This window comes from Scyliorhinus torazame, chromosome 13 (assembly GCF_047496885.1).
Source record: "Scyliorhinus torazame isolate Kashiwa2021f chromosome 13, sScyTor2.1, whole genome shotgun sequence".
NCBI lineage: Eukaryota > Metazoa > Chordata > Chondrichthyes > Carcharhiniformes > Scyliorhinidae > Scyliorhinus > Scyliorhinus torazame.
In genome coordinates, this window is record NC_092719.1 from 130,600,482 (window position 1) to 130,621,497 (window position 21,016).

Here is a 21,016-nt window from a genome sequence, read left to right on the forward strand (position 1 = left end):
CATCATGGCTCTCCTAACCAAATTTAAATTTCTGAATATTTTTCTTTTGTTTTTAAATGCTTTCATGGGATGTGGGCGTTGATGGCAAGGCCATCATTTGATGCCCATCCCCAATTGCCCTTGAACTGAGTGACTTGCTAGGTCATTTCAGAGGGTGGTTAAAAGTCAGCCACATTGCTGTGGGCCTGGAGTCACATGGAGGTCAGACCAGGTAAGATGGCAGATTTCCTTCCCACAAGGTCATTTCGAATTTTTTTAACTCTTTGGCTCAGTTTCAATCTTTGTCTGACTACAAGCACCTTGAGTTTTTTTATCTAGATTAAAGATAACATATAATTCTAAGTCATTTTTGTGTTTGAATGTTTATTCCTGCTAATTAACCAGATTCTTAATATCCTTTTTATAGGATCACATCACAGTGACGATTGACAGTTGGGTGTAATAACAGTACCTTCAGTGAAAACGCCAGCATGAATTATAACCTTCAGACAAGGGCAGACACAGGTATATACTGGTGTCATATTCCACACGGGACTTACGAAGTGGGAATGATCATCTTCCCTGCGGTTCTCGCAGAGTACGAGCTCCCCTGCCGAGGGGTTGGAGAACTCCATACAGCTAAGTATAAAAGGTCAGCAAGTAAGGCAGCGACCGTGGAGAAACTCATAGGGAACTTTCGGAAGTTGTACATAATGTAACTGTAAACAAACCAAGGTTCTTTATTTTACTCGGTGTGGACTCGCCGTGTCCTTGTTAAACTGGCGACGAGGAGTAAACTTGTTTACTGAGGACGTACGACCTGCTCGGCTAAGCCACCTGCCTGATTTTATGATCCAGGATGGAAAAAATCACTTTGTCAAGTCTCTGTTTGGGTGATTAGATGCACTTGACGCCAGTGTTGAAGACTGGAACCAGTACGCAGAAAGAATACGTAACTGCATCTGGACCAACAACATCACAGAGAGCGAGCACCAGATGGTCATACTGTTGATGGCCTGCGGGGTGCACACATTCGGAGTGATCAGAAGTCTTTCATACCCGGCGGCACCAGATACACACTCATTCGACCAACTTGTGGCACTTGTGGTGCAACATTTTATCCCGGCCCCATCAATGATCGTTCAAAGGTATTGTTTTAATCCGCTGAGGTGTCCGCCGTTGAATCCGTCACCAAGTTCATATCACAGCTATGGAAGATACCAAGTTTTGTGAGTATGGAACTGCTTTATCTAATATGCTCCATGAGCGTTTGGTCTGCAGTATGAATAATATGGAGACCCAGAGAAAACATTTGGGCGAAGCCTCACTGACTTTTCAACAGCTGCAGCAGATCTCTTTGTCCTGAGAGAGCACTAAACACAGCATCCAAGAAATGAAAGGGATGAAGGTGAACATTTTGGGACGTTGCCCCACAGCCCAGACCGACCGCTGCAATGACTCCACCCTCTAGACAAAGGGCCAGCCGTCGAAACATAGGACATCCCCAGACTTGCTGAAGGAGATTCCGGCCTGTGTGCGATGTGTGGGCACTGATCTAGACGTAACCCCAGGCAGCAGGGGCGCCAGTGTTCCAGGCGCCCGGTCAAGGTAGGCATCAGTCCCGGGGCGGGGCTTGCATCTGGATGACCCAGACGAGGCAGACAATGAGGCTGAGATGCAGTGCCCATGTGGCCGGTATTTGAGTTCTAATACAGGTGAATGGCCATTTGCTCCAGATGTAATTGGATACCAGGGGCAGGATTCTCCCCTACCCGGCGGGGCGGGGGGTCCCGGCGTGATAGAGTGGCGGGAACCACTCCGGCGTCGGGCCGCCCCAAAGGTGCCGACATCTCCGCATCTTTAGGGGCCAAGCCTTCACCTTGAGTGGCTAGGCCCGTGCCGGAGTGCTTTCCGCTCCACCGGCTGGCGGGAAAAGCCTTTGGCGCCATGCCAGCCGGTGCTGAAAGGTCTTCGCCGGGCGACGCATGCGCGGGAGCGTCAGCGGCTGCTGGTGTCATCCCCGCGCATGCGCAGGAGATGGGGTCTCTTCCGCTTCCGCCATAGTGAAGACCATGGCGAAGGCGGAAGAAAAAGAGTGCCATCACAGCACAGGCCCGCCCGCGGAGCGTGGGCCAGGCCACCGTGGGGGCAACCCCCTGGGCCAGATCGCCCCCCAGGACCCCGGAGCCCACCGTGCCACCTTGTCCCGCTGTTCAAAAAGTGGTTTAATCCACGCCGGCGGGAGAGGGTTGACAGCAGCGGGACTTCGGCCCATCGCGGGCTGGAGAATCGCCAGGGGTGGGCCCGCCGACCGGCGCGGCGTGATTCCCGCCCCCGCCGAATCTCTGGTGGCGGAGAATTCGGGATACGGTGGGGGAGGGATTCACGCCAGCCCCCGGCGATTCTCCGACCCGGTGGGGGGTCGGAGAATCGCACCCCAGGGCTGTCGTTTCTGTAGTGGCGCAGAGCACCTTTGATCTTATTAGACAGGGTGTACACACTTTGACTTTGGCTGACACAGTGGCTTATTTGGCTAATTATACTGTAGAGCGTCTGAATATTGTAGAGACGATGCTTACACCAGTAGTTTATGGGTGCCAATCGGTTCACCATCCCCTCATTGTCATGCAAAGAAGTGGCCCTAGCTTGTTGGGCCGCATTTGGTTACACCAGCTGCAGTTGTATTGGCAATATCTTCCAAATGGGATCATGCGGTCTGTACTGAACAAGTTCCCCGAGGTTTCCTAGCCTGAATTGGGTACAATTAAAGGGGCTGTAGCCAAGATCCAGGTGGACCCGGAGACCTAGCCCCGATATTTGCATGCCCGCCCGGTTCCCTGCACCTTGTGGAAAAAGTTGGGACTGAACCTAGTCGCTTGGAGAGTTTGGCATCATTAGACATTTTTAAAAAGAATAATCATTATTGTCACAAGGAGGCTTACATTAACACTGCAAAGAAGTTACTGTGAAAAGCCCCTAGTCGCCACATTCCGGCGCTTGTTTGGGTACACAGAGGGAGAATTCAGAATGTCCAATTCACCTAACAGCAGGTCTTTCGGGAGGAAACCGGAGCAACTGGAGGAAACCCACACAGACACGGGGAGAACATGCAGACTCCGCACAGACAATGACCCAAGCTGGGAATCGAACCAGGGACCCTGGCACTGTGAAGCAGCAAAGCTAACTACTGTGCTATCATGCCGCTTTCCCGATTGGGCGGTGCCGGTGGTCCCCATCATGAAGCCGGATAAGACATTCTGCCTCTGTGGAGACTATAAATTACATGGTTTCAACGTTGGACCATTATCCTTTATCCCGCATCGTACATCACAATCAATACACACAAGGGTCTCTACGAGTATACCTAACTGCCATCCAGAATATCCTCAGCGTGCGCAGTCTTTGCTAAATAATGGAGAACGTCTTGCGAGGATTGCCGCAAGTTGCGGTTTGTAGTCAATGTGCTAGTCATGGGGACCACGGACCAGGAGCATTTACGGAACCCCGAAGCATTGTTGAAGCACTTTTCTGAGTATGGGGTCCGCCTGCGCTGCATGAAGTGTGTGTTTCACACAAATGATGTTGTCTATTTGGGATAGCGGGTAGGCTGAGATGGCCTGCACCCGTCGCCGGGAAGGTGAGAGCCATCCAACTGGTCCCCACCCTGGAAGATGCCACAGATCTTCGCTCTTTTCTTGGATTGGTCAATTATTATGGCAGATTAATTCTGAATTTGGCAACTGTCCTGGTTCTCCCCTTCATTTGCTCCACAGTAAGCACCAGCCTTGGGTGTGGAGCAAGGCTCAGGATGAGGCGTTTAACAAAGTGAAACAGAGGTTATACTCTTCAGGGGTGATGACGCATTTCGATCCTTCAAAGCCATTATTCATCACATGTGATGCATCGTTGTGTGGGATTGAAGCAGCCCTGTCTCACCAGATAAGCGATGGCCATGAATGTCTGATTGCCTTTGCCTCTTGAACGCTGGCTGCGCTGAGCGTAAGTACACTCATAAAAAAAGAAGAGCTGGCTGTCATATTTGGGGTGAAGAGATTTCATCAGTACTTCTATGGTTGCCATTTCCTTGTCATCACGGATCACAAGCAATAGCCGGGCATATTCCACGAGGACAAGGCGATCCCATCAATTGTTTCACCAAGGATTCAGCATTGGGCCTTGTTATTGGCTGCTTATGAGTACTCTTTTGAGCACTGCCCTTGGACCCAGATTGCGCATGCTAATGCATTGAGCCATCTTCCTCTGCAGACTGAGTCCACAAATCCCCCTGTGGCGGATAAGGTGATCGTTGTCCTGATTTTATGGACTTCTTGCTCAACACGGCATTGTGTATTTGTGACTGCACTCAAACAGACTGCGTCTTTGCTAAGGTGCAGCATCTGGTGTTATACGGTGGCCAGCATCAATAGCTACCAGGCGGATTGAAGGCTTTCTCCTCGAAGAGCTTGGAGCTGACCGTAGAAGACGGTATCCTCCTGTGGGACACGAGGGTTGTTCTGGCAAACGACCAGGAAATCGTGATAAAGGATCCCTTCACAACTGGCACCCAAGAGTGTCCAAAATGAAGATGTTGGTGAGAGGTTATGCCTGGTGGCCGGGTTTGGCCAGGGATATAGAGACATTGGCTAATCAATGCTCCATCTGTCAATAGCACCAGAAGCTTCCCCCTACACCCTTGGGAGAGGCCAGGGGGCCTTTGGGCTAGCGTACATACCAATTTTGCTGGGTTCCTCAGAAGAATCCGGTCCTGGATCCTCCAACTCCATTGATGAATCACCTGCTGTGACGCCTCCAGTCTGTGCCACCGCTTCAGACGTGGAGACGCAGATGTCGGAGGTCTCGGATGAGGTTGTAACAATTTAGCTGCCGCCTGCCTCTCGTCCACTATGACGTTCCTGCTGCAGACGATGTTCCCCTTCGAGGTATACTCCACCTGAGCTGGCACATCAGGGCATCGATGTTTCACTGGAGTCGAAGAGGGTCTGACATCCTCCACCTGCTCCTCCTTCTCCCCCTCGTTGGCTGTCGAGAGAGTCTTCAGACTTTGGGGGGGGGGGGGGTGGAATGTCATATTCCGCACGGGACTTACGGGGTGGGAATGATTATCTTCCCCATGGTTCTCGCGGAGTACGAGCTCCCCCGCTGAGGGGCGGGGTAACTCCATTCTGCTATGTATAAAGTAGGGCAACGACGGTTGTTAGTCCCGGCAGGGATCCACCGGGAATGTAGACAACGTAACTGTAAATAAAGCAAAGTTCTTTATTTTTACTCAGTTTGTACTCCCCGTGTCCTTATTAAACTGGTTTTGATTATCTTTCAGTAAGAGGTCCAGGTCAAGGGTCAAGGACTATTGAATAGGCAGCATCACGGTCAGAAAGAGTGAAAGGCGGTGGTATGTTACAGTTCACTCAGGGGCTTCTAGCTGATGTTATGACATGTGCTTTCACATGATGATAATAGAGGATCCAACTTTCTTTCCATCATATGTCAGACCAGGAATATCTCCCACTCTTATCACCTGCCATTGGTGTGTTCGAAGTAATAGCAGTTGGATAGGTGACCTGTTTGTGGTGTTATGAGCACACCTTTTTTGGCCGTCCTGTCCTGGGATGGGACTCAGACCTGGGGTTTCTGACGCAGAGGCAGGAACACCCGCTTCTACACCACAAGACCTCCAAGTAAAATGCACACAAGGTTAAATGAGAAAACAGTGAGCATGCAGACTGTAGGAAGAATGGAGGCAAAAACGAAGGGAGGCAAAGAGTTGCAAGGAGGTGATAGTACAGAAATAATAAAGTCTGGCTACAATTGTACAGGGTTTTGGTGAGACCACATCTGGAATACTGTGAAAGTTTTCGTCCAAACCTTTCTGAAAAGATATACTTGATTTGGAGGCGGTACATCGAAGGTTCACTGAACTGGTCCCTGGGATGAAGGGGTTGTCCTATGATGAGAGGCTGAGTAAATTGGATCTATGGGGCGAAATTCTCCGGATACGGCGCGATGTCCGCCGACTGGTGCCCAAAACGGCGCAAATCAGTCGGGCATCGCGCCGCCCCAAAGGTGCGGAATGCTCCGCATCTTTGGGGGCCGAGCCCCAACCTAAAGGGGCTAGGCCAGCGCCGGACGAATTTCCGCCCCGCCAGCTGGCGGAAAAGGCCTTTGGTGCCCCGCCAGCTGGCGCGGAAATGACAGCTCCGGGCTGCGCATGCGCAGGAGCGTCAGCGGCTGCTGACGGCATTCCCGCGCATGCGCAGTGGAGGGAGTCTCTTCCGCCTCCGCCATGGTGGAGACCGTGGCGAAGGCGGAAGGGAAAGAGTGTCCCCACGGCACAGGCCCGCCCGCGGATCGGTGGGTCCCGATTGCGGGCCAGGCCACCGTGGGGGCACCCCCGGGGCCAGATCGCCCCGCGCCCCCCCTCAGGACCCCGGAGCCCGCCCGCGCCACCTTGTCCCTCCGGTAAGGTAGGTGGTTTAATCTACGCCGGCGGGACAGGCATTTTAGCGGCGGGACTTCGGCACATCTGGGCCGGAGAATCGCGTGGGGGGGGCCCGCCAACTGGCGCGGCGCGATTCCCGCCCCCGCTGAATATCCGGTGGTGGAGAATTCGGCAACCGGCGGGGGCGGGATTCACACCAGCCCCCGGCGATTCTCCGACCCGGCGGAGTGTCGGAGAATCTCGCCCATGATCTCTGGAGTTTAGAGGAATGAGAGGCAATCTTATCGAAACATATCTAAAGGGGCTCAACAGGGTGGATGCTGAAAGATTGCTTCCGCTGGTTGGAAAATCTAAAACATGGGAGCGCAGTCTCAGGATAGGGGGACAATAATTTATGACTGAGGCGAGGAGAAATTACTTCACTCAAAGGGTTGTGAATCTTTTTTCAAAAAATCTTTTTATTGAAAATGGGTTGTGAATTTTTACAATTCACTACCCCAGAGGGTTGTGGATTCTCCGTCATTGAATACATTTAATGCTGGGATAGACAGACTTTTGGTTTCTCAGGGAATTAAGTGATATGAGAGCGGGCGGGAAAGTGAAGTTGAAGCGCAAGATTAGTCATGACTTGACTGAATGGCAGAGCAGGCTCGATGGATCTTATGGTCTATTCCTGCTTCTATTTCATGTGTTCTTGTTCATCTTTAAGGATCTGGTGAAGATTAGGAGATTGCGCAATGAGACACTATTTCAATATGATGAGGATAAATAAGGGTAGAAACACCTAGGTTAAACAGCCTGATTTATTCCACCATTTTTGTTTAATAAAAATTGCACCTCATGCATAAGGAGAATATAAGTAGCATTGTTTCACTATTTCCCTCACTCTTCTCCCTGTGTCTGCATGGGTCTCACCCCCACAACCCAAAGATGTGCAGGGTAGGTGGGTTGGCCACGCTAAATTGTTCCTTAATTGGAAAGAAAAATAGAATTGGGTACTCTAAATTTCTGGGGGAAAATATAGTAATCAGAAAAAAAATCTATGTCCCTCTCAATTATCGAGACAAATTAGAGATGATTGTGTAATTCCCCTGTCATCACAACTGGAAAAAAAACTGCTGTCAGTGGCAGGGATTGACTTTATATATGTTATTTGTATGTAGCTATCCTTTAATGTTTGCATATTGCTACAAGAATTGCTCTGCTTTGATTAGGAGGTTGCTGTAGTTTTAGTCATGAGTTCTGTCGGTTATAGTTTATAAAGACACAGCCGGATTTTCTCTAAGAGCCTGGGTACATTAATTGGGACTGTTTCCAGTAACCCATACCTGGCCCCGGTTGGAGCTGGGGGCGGGGGGGGGGGGGGGGGGGAGGATAGTCGTTCTTTGGGAATTTCACAGAATCGCATGCTAAGTTGGGATGGAGACAGGTTCCCTCTTTCAGGGCAGCAGGTGAGCTCATGAAGCTGATCATAGCCAATTAAAAACATGCCAGCTTGAGAGCAGCATCCCCTATCTGGACATTCTGGCATTGCTTCCTGCAGCCACCCACAAGAGAGCACCTACAGCATGGTAGGGCAAGCGGATAGCACTGTGGCTTCACAGCACCAGGGTCCCAGGTTCGATTCCCCGCTGGGTCACTGTCTGTGCGGAGTCTGCACGTTCTCCCTGTGCCTGTGTGGGCTTCCTCCGGGTGCTCCGGTTTCCTCCCAGTCCAAAGACGTGAAGGTTAGGTGGATTGGCTATGATAAATTGCCCTTACTGACCAAAAAGGTTAGGAGGGGTTACGGGGATAGGGTGGAAGTGAGGGCTTAAGTGGGCCGAATGGCCTCCTTCTGCACTGTAAGTTCTATGTACTCAACAGGAAGAACTTATGAGGAAACCCTGGTGCAACTGAAGCTTTCAAACAATTCCAGTTATTTTTTCACAAAGGGCTGTCATTTTCAGAGGAAAAATCCAGAACGGTGACATAAATAGCCCCCAAACTGGTGTCGTGCAGCATTTAAGAAAATCAAGCTCTGTGATGGTTGGCAAATGTTAAAAGGTAGGTGCATGATTTTACAGATTGTTTAAAAACTCAATTTAGTCATCCCAACAAAATGGGAACCATTGATTTTCGCTGAAAGTTTACATTGTCAGACTGACTCCACAATGTGCTTCATTCAAATATTCACTGAGGAGTGTGTGCTCAAAATATACAGTTTCTCAAATCGCTCACTAACCACACCCACAGCCACGAGGTTGGATCAAGGACCCAGCTCTCTCTTCCCTCCGAGATTGACAAATAAACAAGCGCCTTATCAACACATCGCAACCTTTTGAAGAGACACTTTGTAGTTTTCTAACTGCCTGCTGCCGGTCAGGGGTCGGCATTGAACTCTCAGATAAGAGACGGCCAGGTTTTTTGTGCAGCTTTATTTATCTTATCCAAATTGAAATTCTGGGTGGAATTCCCAAACAGTTTCGCTCTTTGTGACCTTTCAGTTTGCAGTTTGAAGCTGCCGTCTCCTGCTGTGGTGCAGTGTCATGAGAGGCGGCAGCCAACCAGAACTTGCCAGGCTAGCTACCGTCAACATGGATATTTGACTTTGGTGCTTGTAACGGCCGACACCCATCCCTTCCTCCCCCGACATCCAGCAACAGGCATGTGCATTTATATAGCACCATTAATACAGTAAATAGTCAAAGGCACTTCACAGAGATGTATTCAACAACAACTTATATTTATACAGCACCTTTAACGTAATAAAACATCACAAGGCACTTGACAGGAGCATTATAAACAAAATATGACACTGAGGACATATCAAATCAAACAAACAAAAGCTTGGTCAAAGAGGTAGGCTTAAGGAATGACTTAAAGGTGGAAAGTGAAGTAGTGAGGCTTAGGAAGACACAGTCCCCAATGGTGAACCAATTAAAATCTGGGGTGTTCAAGTCGTCAATGATAATGAGTGAGCTAGGAAGTTTGTGGGGTTGGAAAAATTGCAGAAACAGGGAGAGACAAGGTCATGGAAGGATTGGAAATGAACAACGGGACTTTTCAAATCAAGATGTTACTTGACTGGGAGGCAATGTACATTAGCAAGCGCAGGGATGATAGAGGAACAGGACTTGGTGTGACTGTGGACATGGGCAGCAGAGTTCTGAATGACCTCAAGTTTACAAAAGGTAAAATGTGGGAGACCAGCTGGGAGTGCACTGGAACAGACAAAGTGTAGAGATAACAAAGACATGGATGAGGGTTTCGACATCTGATGAGCTGAGGCAGGGATGAAGTTGGGAAATGTTACAGAGGTGCAAAATAGGCGTTCACATGAAAATTGATGCCGAGCCAAAGAAGGAGATATTAGGACAGGTGACCAAAGCCTTGGTTAAAGAGGTAGGTTTTAAGATACATCGTAAAAGAAAAGAGACAGGCAGGCAAGTGTAAAGGAGATCTCAGGACTTCAACAGCTGAAGTCATGGCCGTAGGAAGAGGTAGGGTGAAGGAAATTGGGAAGGTGCAGGAAGTTGGAGCTGCATGAATGCCGAGTTCTTAGAGGGAGCGACATGGGTTTGTAAGGAGATTACTTCATTCTAAGAGACACAACAGGCTGAATGATGTCTGCAGGAGATGTTTCAAGGACCTCAGATTGATAGAAGCCGACCCCATCAGTGAAACACTGAGCTTTGGACAGTGTGCGAGATTGGGTATTAGGCTCCTTATTAGCGAGTATGCAGTTTTCATTGGAATAGTGATATGACTGGGATTCTTGAGCTTTGGTGAAATCGTTGCCCCAAGATTCCCACTGGACAAGGCTCTCACCTGGATGTTGTAAAAACTCCATAGATCAGTGGGTTCTTTTTGTCCTTCCCATTGAGCACGAAGACATCCTCTGCAGAGAAAAAAAATGCATTTACAGCGAGAGGGAAAATAAAATGGGAACCCTGACCTCATGGAGCCATTATAGCATGGAAGGAGGGCATTTGGCCCATCGAGGTTATGCCTGACCTCTTGGATTACTACAACCTATAAAAAGACAGAGCTTATATAGTAACATCCAACTATTTCCTCTGGGTGGCCCAAAGTACTTTAAAAGTAACGGATAACTTTTGAAGTTCAGCAACTGCTGTAATGTAAGTGTACAACAGCTCATTAGCTCTCAGCAAGCTCCCACAAGCAGCAATGAATGGCCAGATGGAGAAGGTTGAGGGAGAAATACTAGCTAAGAGACAATGGAATCACCCCTGCTCTTCTTTAAAATGGTGTCTAAGGATCATTTTAGCTGACAAGGTAGGCTCCAGCTTGACACCTCTTCTGAAAAATGGCACCTCCAATGTTCAATGCTCCCTCAGCACTGCATTCAAGTGTTGGCCTGGATTATGTGGGGCTTGAACCCATGGCATTCTAGCCCAGATGTTAGAAACCAGGAATGTCTGTGGATTCTCTCAATCTCTGACCATTTGTTTTGGATCATTGCCCAAGGAAATCCACCCCTTAAGCTTCACCTAACATCCAGGTTTCAAACTCAAAAGTCTTTTCAACAAGACCAGCAACGGCGGTAGAATAACAAGCTCGAGACCTTCCAAGTTACAAGCCTTTCCGTCCCATATTTGCTTCCTGTCACTCACGCCACCCAAAGGTTTTCACAACTAAACCTCCCACCCAATGCTGCCACGTCACCCACATTGTCTCACTCATTCAACCTCTCTCTCTGCCCCACTCATTTGCAGTGTTCTGCAGCAGCAGAAGTTGTGCTTAATGGAGCTGTGCTGGAGAGAGTTTAGTAAACCTTTATTAAGTTCAGTACATTTACTGCATTAGGCTATTTAACTACCCTTTCCAACAGTGATTCCGTTGGGGAGGGATTGCACCATCAAGAATGTAGACATTTATAAACAAAATGTGCAGCAGGCTGACAATCCCGCAGGCTGGGTCTTCCTATCACTCCAGCCCGCATGCTTCCATCTGAGTGGAGGTGTCAGGTATTCAAAGACAAACTTTCACTTCACCTGGATCACTGAACACATCATCAGTCACAGGCAGAACTGTCTATAGGTTTACACTAACAAAACTAGTTAATTGACCACCATGAAACACTGTTAAGGGTTTGAGAGACAAATACCTGACTGGTGCATTGAAAGATGAGTTGCAGGAAAGCCTCCATTATAATGGGGGCCTGTTTGAATAACAACATTCACCGCAGCATGTGCAAGGGTGATACACACTGCTGCGATGCCCTTTAATCCCTATTTCTCTTGCACATCCCCCAGCCCTTCAACTCACCGAGGACACTCTGGTCATGATTCTCCGATTCCGCGCCGGGTCGGATAATCACCGGGGGGCGTGGGAATCGCGCCACGCCACTCCAACGCCGAGCTGCCGATTCTCCGGCGCCCAGGGGGTTGCCGCCGCGCCAGTCGGGGCCTGTCGAAAGCGGCCGCCCCGGCAATTCACCGCGCCTCGATGGGCCAAGTGCCCACCGTGTTCCGTCGGCGTGTTACGTATGATCCCACCCGGTGGGACCTCGGAGTTCTGGCTGCAAGGGCCATCTTAGTGGGGGTGGCGGGGGGTCCGACTCCGGGGGGGGGGGCCTCCGCGGTGGCCTGGCCCGCGATCGGGGCCTAGCGATCGGCGGGCGGGCTAATTCCATGGGGGGCCTATGTGCCTCCACGCCGGGCCCCTGTAGGGCTCTGCCATATTGCCCGGGGGCCGGCGCAGAGCCGGAAATCCACGCGCATGCGCGGACCCGCGCCGGCCATGGCGCGTCGGAGCGGCGGCCACCACTCCAGCGCCATACTAGCGCCCTAGGAAGGGGTGAATACCTGGACCTGGAGACCCATTGACGCCGGAGTGGCTGGCGCCGCTATTGACACCGGCGCCAGAACGTGGCTGCGGGATCGGTGAATTAAGGCCTATGTTCCTCCAATTTTGGCCTCTTGATCGTCCTTCATCTCTTTTGCCCTTACCTTGAGCTGCCTAGATCTAAATCTCTGGAAGTCTCTCCCTAATCTCTTCTTCTTTCTCTTTTCCTTACAGACACCCTTTAGCACTGTGATGAATGGTTACTGTGTTACTGTACCCTTATCATCATGTAAGGTGATGTCCTCTTTAAGACCGGGCTTGGAACCCTGGGGGGCTCTGCCTCTGGCTCCGCCCACCAGGGAGTTGTATATAAGGCGCCGCTCTGTAGGCGGCACCCATCTCGGCATCAGGCTAGTTCTCAACTTAGTAAAGCCTTCTTTACCGTTCTACTCTCTTGCGTCGTTATTGAGGGTACTACGTTAGGATGGACGCAGGTCTCAAGCCAGAGAAGCTCAACCTGGAAGCACGGACACCGGAGGCAAAATAAATTTACTGGCTCCGCTGCTTCGAGGCCTACCTGGACTCCTCAAAGTCTCCCGTCCTTGGGCCACTCAAGCTGCCCCTACTCCACGCCCGGGTGAGTCACAGAATCTCCGCCACGATCCAGAAGGTGACTACTTACGACGAGGCGGTCGAGATCCTATGCAAGCGGTTCGTCAAACCCATAAATGAGGTACATGCCTGGCATCTGCTCTCTACCTGCCGGCAGCGCTCAGGGGAAATGTTAGACAAATTCGTGGAAAAGCTCACCGCGCTTGCCAGGAACTGCAATCATCAGGATGTGACGGGGGAAGTCCATATGAACCTGCACATCCGAGACGCTTTCGTGTCCGGCATCCTTTCGACCTATATCTGGCAGCGACTCCTCGAAAATGGAGCAAAAGACCTCCAGGACATGGTAATGCTTGTCACCTCGCTGGAAGTGGCCCGCCACAGTCTAGGCACGTACCCCGCGGACCCTGCGAGCCCCCCTCGGACTTCCCCAGACTTGGCCACGCTACGGGCCTGCGCCGCGCGATGATCCGCCCAGACCGGGGGCACACCATGCTATTTCTGTGGGCAGGGCCAGCACCCACGTCCACGCTGCCCAGCCTGCTCCGCCATTTGCAGCGACTGTGGGAAGAAGGGGCATTTCGCGAGGGTCTGCCTGGCCAGGACCAAGGCCCAGAAACAAAAACATCATCAGGCCCAAAAATCAGGGTCAAAGGCCCGCAGGCCATGCAACGTGGCTGCGCACTGACCGGACACGCCCCCTTCTGACACGTCATCTGCCTCGTGCGAATCATTGAGGCGGCCATCTTGGTGGCGGCCATCTTCTCGACCCGACATGCGCGACTGATGGCGGCAGCCATTTTGTGAATCCGACTCAGCTGAGGACTCGGACTACTCGCAACTGGGAGCGATCACCCTCGACCAAACCTGGCCAAAGCACCTGCAGAATTCCATGATGCAGGTCCAGGTCAACGGACGCGACACTCCCTACTTCTTTGACCCCGGGAGCACGGAGAGCTTTATCCACCCAGAAACATTAAGGCGCTGCTCCTTGTGCACCCATCCCGCATCCCAAACCATAGCCCTCGCCTCCGGGTCCCACTCGGTCCAAATCAAGAGGTATTGTATTGCGGACCTCTCGATCCAGGACGCCGAATATGCTCATTTCAAACTTTATATCCTCCCTCACCTCTGCGCCCCCCCTGCTGCTCGGACTGGATTTCCAGTGCAGCCACCGAAGCCTGACACTGAAGTTCGGCAGACCCTTGCCCCTCCTCACAGTATGCAGCCTTGCGACATTGAAAGTCGCACCCCCCTCGCTATTCGCGAACCTCACTCTCGACTGTACGCCCGTTGCCACCAGGAGCCGGCAGTACAGTGCCCAAGACATGACTTTTATCAAGTCAGAGGTCCAGCGTTTACTGGGAGAGGGGGTCATCGAGGCTAGCAACAGCCCCTGGAGAGCACAGGTGGTGGTAGTACAGTCCGGGGAAAAGAAACGGATGGTCGTGGGCTATAGCAAGACCATAAACCGCTTTACGCAGCTCGATGCGTACCCCCCTCCTCGCATTGCAGAAATGGTCAATTGGATCGCTCAATACCGGGTATTTTCCACTGTCGATCTCAATTCCGCCTACCACCAGCTCCCTATCCGACCGAAAGTCCACCCCTATACTGCTTTTGAAGCAGCCGGCCGGTTCTTCCACTTCCTCGGGGTCCCCTTCAGCATCACAAATGAGGTCTCCGTCTTCCAGAGGGCGATGGACCAAATGGTGGACCAGTACGGCTTGCGGGCTACATACCCGTACTTGGACAATGTCACCATCTGCGGCCATGATCAGCAGGACAATGACGCGAACTTTGAAAAGTTCCTTCAGACCGCCCGAGCCCTCAACCTGACCTATAACAAGGAAAGATGCGTTTTCCACACAACCCGACTAGCCACCCGCGGCTACGTCATGGAAAACGGGGTCCTAGGTCCCGACCCCGACCGCATGCGCCCCTTAAGGAACTTCCCGTCCCCCGTAGCCTCTAGGCCCTCAATAGGTGCTTGGGGCTTTTCTCCTATTACGCCTAGTGGGTCCCCAAATAAGCGGACAAAGCCCGCCCACTCATAAAGACCACAGCATTTCCCCTGATGGCCGAGACCTAGGCCTGCCTTCAGCCGTATCAAGGCCGACATCATCAAGGCCCCTATGCATGCGGTGGACGAAACCATCCCTTTCCAGGTAGAGAGTGATGCGTCAGACATCGCCCTGGCTGCTACCCTCAACCAGGCAGGCAGGCCAGTAGCTTTCTTCTCCCGGACCCTCACTGCCTCCAAGATTCGGCACTCTGCAGTCGGAAAGGAGGCTCAAGCCATTGTGGAGGCCGTGCGGCACTGGAGGCACTACCTAGCCGGTAGGAGGTTCACCTTCGTCCATGTTTGATAACGCACAGCGGAGCAAAATTAAAAATGATAAAATCTTGAGGTGGAGGATCAAACTCTCCACCTACATGTACGATATCAAGTATCGTCCAGGGGAGCTCAACGAGCCCCCAGATGCCTTGTCCCGCGGCACGTGCGCCAGTGTGCAGGAGGATCGCCTGCGGGCCATCCACATTGACCTGTCACCCGGCGGTTACTCGGCTCGCCCACTTTATCAAGTCCCGCAACATACCCTACTCCACCAAGGAGGTCAAGGCCATGACCAGGGCTTGCCAGACCTTCACGGAGTGCAAACCGCACTTCTACCGGCCAGACAAGGCTCGCCTCGTAAAGGCCTCGGTGCCCTTTGAGTGACTAAGCGTGGACTTCGAAGGTCCCTCCCCGTCCACCAACCGCAATACCTACTTACTAACTGTCATCGGCGAGTTCTCCCGCTTCCCATTCGCCGTCCCCTGTCCCAACATGACCTCGGCCACCGTGATTAAGGCACTGCACAGCATCTTCACTCTGTTTGGTTTCCCCGCTTATATCCACAGCGACCGGGGTACATCGTTCATGAGCAATGAGCTGCGTCAGTATCTGCTCAACAAGGGCATCGCCTCGAGCAGAACGACCAGTTATAACCCGCGGGGAAACGGGCAGGTGGAGAGGGAGAACGCGACAGTTTGGAAGGCTGTCCTCCTGGACCTACGGTCGAGAAGTCTCCCAACCACCCGCTGGCAGGAGGTCATACCCGATGCCCTACAGTCCATTCGGTCGCTCCTCTGCACGGCCACAAATGAGACCCTCACAACTGCTTGTTTGTCTTCCCCAGGAGGTCTACTCCGGGGTCTCGCTTCCACCTTGGCTGACGACTCCGGGGCCTGTTCGTCTCCGGAGGCACGCGAGGAGCCATAAAATGGACCCCCTAGTCGAGAGGGTCCGACTACTACATGCGAACCCCAGTTACGCCTACGTCGAGCACCCCGACGGCAGGCAAGACACTGTTTCCCTCCAGGATCTGGCACCCGCTGGTTCCCCCACGACAGACCTCTCACGGTTTCCCTGCGGGATCTGGCACCCACTGATGCCGCCCCCCGGTTCCCCTCTCCATCGGTGGACACCGACCGCGCCCACCCCTAGCACCCCCCCCTCCACACTCCCCGCCGGTGCCGGCACCGCTACCCCCAGCCCCAGCTATCCCCCCTACCCCGACCAGGAACAAAGCTCCGACCACCATGCTCCCGGATGTACCTCACAGAAGACGTCCGTGTCCGCCGCACCACCGCCCGAGCTGAGGAGGTCGATGAGGACAATTAGGCCGCCGAAACGAATAGACTTGTGATTCCACTTCACCCCCGGCGGACTTTGCGTTTTTTTAAACAGGTGGTGAATGTGATGAATGGTTACTGTGTTACTGTACCCTTATCATCATATAAGGTGATGTCCCCTTTAATACCGGGCTTGGAACCCTGGGGGTTTCCCCCTCGAGCTCTGCCTACCAGGGAGTCGTATATAAGGGGCCGCTCTATAGGCGGCACCCAGTAAGCACCTGTCTCGGCATCAGGCTAGTTCTCAGCTTATGAAAGCCTTCTTTACCATTCTACTCTCTTGCGTCGTTATTGAGGGTACTCCAAGCACCAATCTCTGAACAAACTTTTGGTAACCTGTCCTAATCTCTCTCTCTTTGGCTTTGTGTCAATTTATTTTTGCTGATTGTGCTCCTGTGCAGCGCTCCATTAAAGGTGTTATACTGTATGAATGGACGCAGCTGTGTTTCTCGTCATATGAACAGGATGTTCCACAGTCCTTTGAGCCTATTCATTAAGATTCAAAAGGTCATGGTTGACTTGGACGTCAATCTCATTTACTTACTTTGTTCCGCGTCCCTAATACCTGTACGGGTGGGATTCTCCGTTTCTGAGACTAAAGTGTTGACGCCAACGCAGACTTTCACAACAGAAAAACTGGCGCCACACCTGGACCGATTCCACTACTGTTAAGCGGTTAGCACCGGTGCCGTGTGGAACACAGTCGATTCCCATGAAAAACAGTGCGGGATTCGCCGGGCCGGTGATTGACACTCGGGAGGCCGACGAGCTGCAGCTACACATAACAATCCCCACACACGCTCATCCCAGCCAACAAGGCTGCATTGGTTGTGCTGGAGCGCAGCCATACAGCTGATGGGTCGGCTGGGGCCAGAGGGCACCCAGGGGGGAGGCCTGGGGGTTCACCAATACGACCCTTGGCATTAAGTTCACAGTGGGCTGTGTGCGCTGCTGCATGGCTGCCTTGCCAGCTGCGGAAATGGTGTTCTGTGCTCGTCCACCCCGGCCCCACAGCCCACTTGCTGGCCAACCCCCGCTACTTCCCCCGGCCCTGGCAGGAGCCCCCGGCCAGGAACACTACTGTCAGCACACTATGGCGATGTTGGACACTTTCCGTACCCACTCTCTCTCCCTCAGCAGCCATGGTGCCTGTTTCACGATTTTTAAAAACACAAGTGAACCAGGCCATTGGGGACTCAGTCGATTGGAGTCGGAGCATCGCGGAAACCCCGGAGAATACCGGGTTGGGCCCACTAATGACATGCAAATGGAATTTACTGTACATGCGTTCTGAAACACATCGATGCTGCTGTCGAGATGATGGAGAATTGCGATTTGGTGTCAAATTGGCGCCTGCCTATTCTCCGCCCATTCGCCTTTCCCGATTTCGTCATTGGTCAAAGGAGAATCCCTCTCCTCTGCTTTGAAAATTTCATGGATCCCAACTAGCCTTTTGGGGCAACGGGTGGGAAAGAGTTACAAATTACAGAAGTATTACAAACTTCGATACCCTTTGTGTAAAGACCCCTGGGTGTTTCACACATTTGTTTTTTTACAGTCCAGCATTTCTTCCCAGCATTACTCTGGGACAAAACATGTTGTACTGAGCTCATCCTGCTGTCAACATCATAAAGTTCAACTCCAGTTGCATTGCAAATGAGGGTTGCTGCAATTTAGGGATAGAAGTTTCACTGTGCTGGCCCCTGGCAGATGTTAAAATATTGTAAACTCCGAACAGTCACAAATTCACAGATGGGAGTGAGCAGTTTCCTGCTCTGCAGTCCCAGTATGCACCAGGAATCAACGCATGGGAACTTTAAACTCTTGGTGTCTTTATTTCTTGATGGAAATAGTGTGACTACAAGCTAGCTAATTAGTGAGGTTCTGTGCTAATTATAACAAGGACCGACTGACAGGTTTACACAGATATCAATATCCAGCATATGCTCCTCTGGGAGACGTGACAAAGTGGTAATGTGGTCTAGTAAACCAGTAGTTAGTGGAACTTGAATTCAATTAATTAATAAAAATCTGGAATTGAAATCTAGTCTGGTAACTGTGTCATAAAAACCCATCTGGTTCACTAATGTCTTTTTGGCCGCCCTGAGCCACTACTTCTAGACCCACAGCAACAGTGTGGGTCTAGATTGAAATGGTCCAGCAAGCCACTCATGTCAAAGGCAATTAGAGATGGGCCGTGCCCACATCTTGTGAATGAATTTTTAAAAATATATCTTGTTTGAAACATCCTATACACATCAGCTATTAACTGCCTTGCAGCATTCGCACGAGAGTTTAAACTGTGTGATACTCACGCAGTTCATCAAAATGGGTTTGAATTCCCTCAGACCCTGGAACAGAGCACACCAGCCGCGCCTTCAGAAAGGTGCTCCATTTGTTGACCAGACTGCGTTGACCACCAATATCGTTCTTGGGAAAACAAAAAAGTTCTGTGAGCTGAGTGTTGCAAGCACATGTATCACTCATTTCACACTGATCAGCCCTCCTGTCCTAAGACTGATCATCCAGTCTGTCCTCCGATTGTAAGCCAGTTGGACATCTTGTGTTAATGTTGAAATTGTTTTGCAATAGGGTGCATGCTTTAAGTTGGACATTAAGAACAGCTGATCCCAGTTGGGGAAGGATTAGGATTTGCAGAAGTATGAAAACCAATTCACACCATCGAGGCCTCCTGTGCCCGCCTGCGGGCTGGTTTAGCTCTTTTGGCTGGATGGCTGATTCGTGATGCAGGGCTGGGTTGATGCATGTTCAATTCCCGTAACAGCTGAGGTTATTCATGAAGGCCCTGCCTGCTCAGCCTGAGATGTGATGACCCTCAGGTTAAATTACCACCAGTCAGCTCTCCCCTTCGAAGGGGAAAACAGCCTATGGCCATCTGGGACTTTACTATTGACCCTTTTAATCACATTTTAGTTTGATGTTTTAAGTTTGATTTGGGATTTGTTTCTGTTTAGGTGCTGCCCTTTTACTTTGTCCCTCAGTTCTTTTAATTTAGTTTATTGGTTTTCACGCAAAATAATTGAAAACCAGTTCACAATGGGGCAGAGGGGTTGGGACCTGGAAGAAACGGAGTCCGTACTCTGCAGTCTTGGAAATACATGTGCCTGAAAGTGAAGACTGACTTCAGATTCATTCTTTCCTCAATACATGATTAGTGGAATTAACATCTTGGAAGCTATCTGCTAACTATTTAGCAGCAAAAGCAGTTCAATTGTCAAAGTCATGCAATGGAGGAGAACTAATTTCATTGAGTTTGGCCAGGGTGGATTGAAATTAAAGATCGACAGGTAGAACAGTAAATAAGCAATGGGAGGCCTCCAAAGCGGAGATAGTTGAAGTACAGACCAGACACATTCTCATGGTAAGGAAGAGCATGCAATGTTAGAGTCCCTGGATCGCTGAAGATTTGGAGATTACAATGAAACAGAAATTTGAGGTTTATGATAAATGCCCAGTTAATAATTCAGTCATGGCCTAGATAAATACAAAAAGTACAGGAAGGAATGTAAAGAGGAAATAAGGGAGACAAAGCGAGTGTATGAGACGAGACTGCTGGGTAAAAGAAAATTGAACTCAAAAAGTATTTTTGTAATTTTATAAATAGTAAAGAATAGTCAAAAGAAGGGTAACATTCTCGATCTTCCTGTGGAGGCAAGATGCGCAGGTCGCTGTGTTAATTGAGTACTTTGCATCTGTGCTATAGTAAAGGAGAATATAGCAGTCAATTAAGATTGGAAAAAATAGAAAAAGGGGGTGTACTTAAAGGTGGAAAGGTCACTGGGTCTAGATGGGATACATTTCAGGCTACTGAGGGGAGCCAGGGCGAAAGTGCGCAGGCCCTGGCCCCAACCTTTCAAACCTGCTTCGATATGAGTGTGGGCGGCACAGTGGTTAGCACAGTTGCTTCTATGCACCAGGGACCTGGGTTCGATTCCTGGCTTTGGTCACTGTCTGTTTGGAGTCTGCACATTCTCCCCATGTCTACATGAGTTTCCTCCGGACTCTCCGGTTTCCTCCCACAAGTCCCGCAAGACGTGCTTGTTAGGTGAATTGAATATTCTGAATTCTCTCTCTGTGTATCCAAAAAGGCGCCAGAGTGTGGCGACTAGGGATTTTTCACAGTAACTTCATTGCAGTGTTAATGTAAGCCTACTTATAACACGAATAAAGATTATTATTAATATGGTGCCAAAAAAGGATGGTCAATGTTAGAGCCATGTTCGAAAAGGGACGGACAGGGAAGAATCCAAGAATCAAAGCCTTAGCTCAGTGATGGAGAAACTTTTAGAGGCAAAGACTTGTTACAAAATTGTCATTTCGAAAAATATGGCTTAATAAAAATGTAATTACTTCACCAGCCTTCCAATAACGAACCTCTTTATTGCAGTAACAACACATGGGTCTAAGCCGGGGGTCTACAGAGATACCGGCCCAGGTTGGAACAGCAGGTTTTAAGCCCCCACCGTGCAATTTCTATTGGGC

General features: G+C 50.7%; 1 protein-coding gene across 1 annotated transcript in view; it reads right to left on the reverse strand.

Annotated features, from left to right (window-relative positions):
- The window catches only part of sema3h (sema domain, immunoglobulin domain (Ig), short basic domain, secreted, (semaphorin) 3H), a 282,277-nt gene that overhangs the window by 53,263 nt on the left and 207,998 nt on the right, over nt 1-21,016 (reverse strand). The window contains exons 8-9 of the mRNA XM_072472149.1: nt 18,829-18,943; nt 10,244-10,313 (exon numbers count right to left, since the gene is read on the reverse strand). Of these exons, the coding sequence (XP_072328250.1) occupies nt 10,244-10,313; nt 18,829-18,943 (185 nt within the window). The remainder of the gene's footprint in view (nt 1-10,243; nt 10,314-18,828; nt 18,944-21,016) is intronic.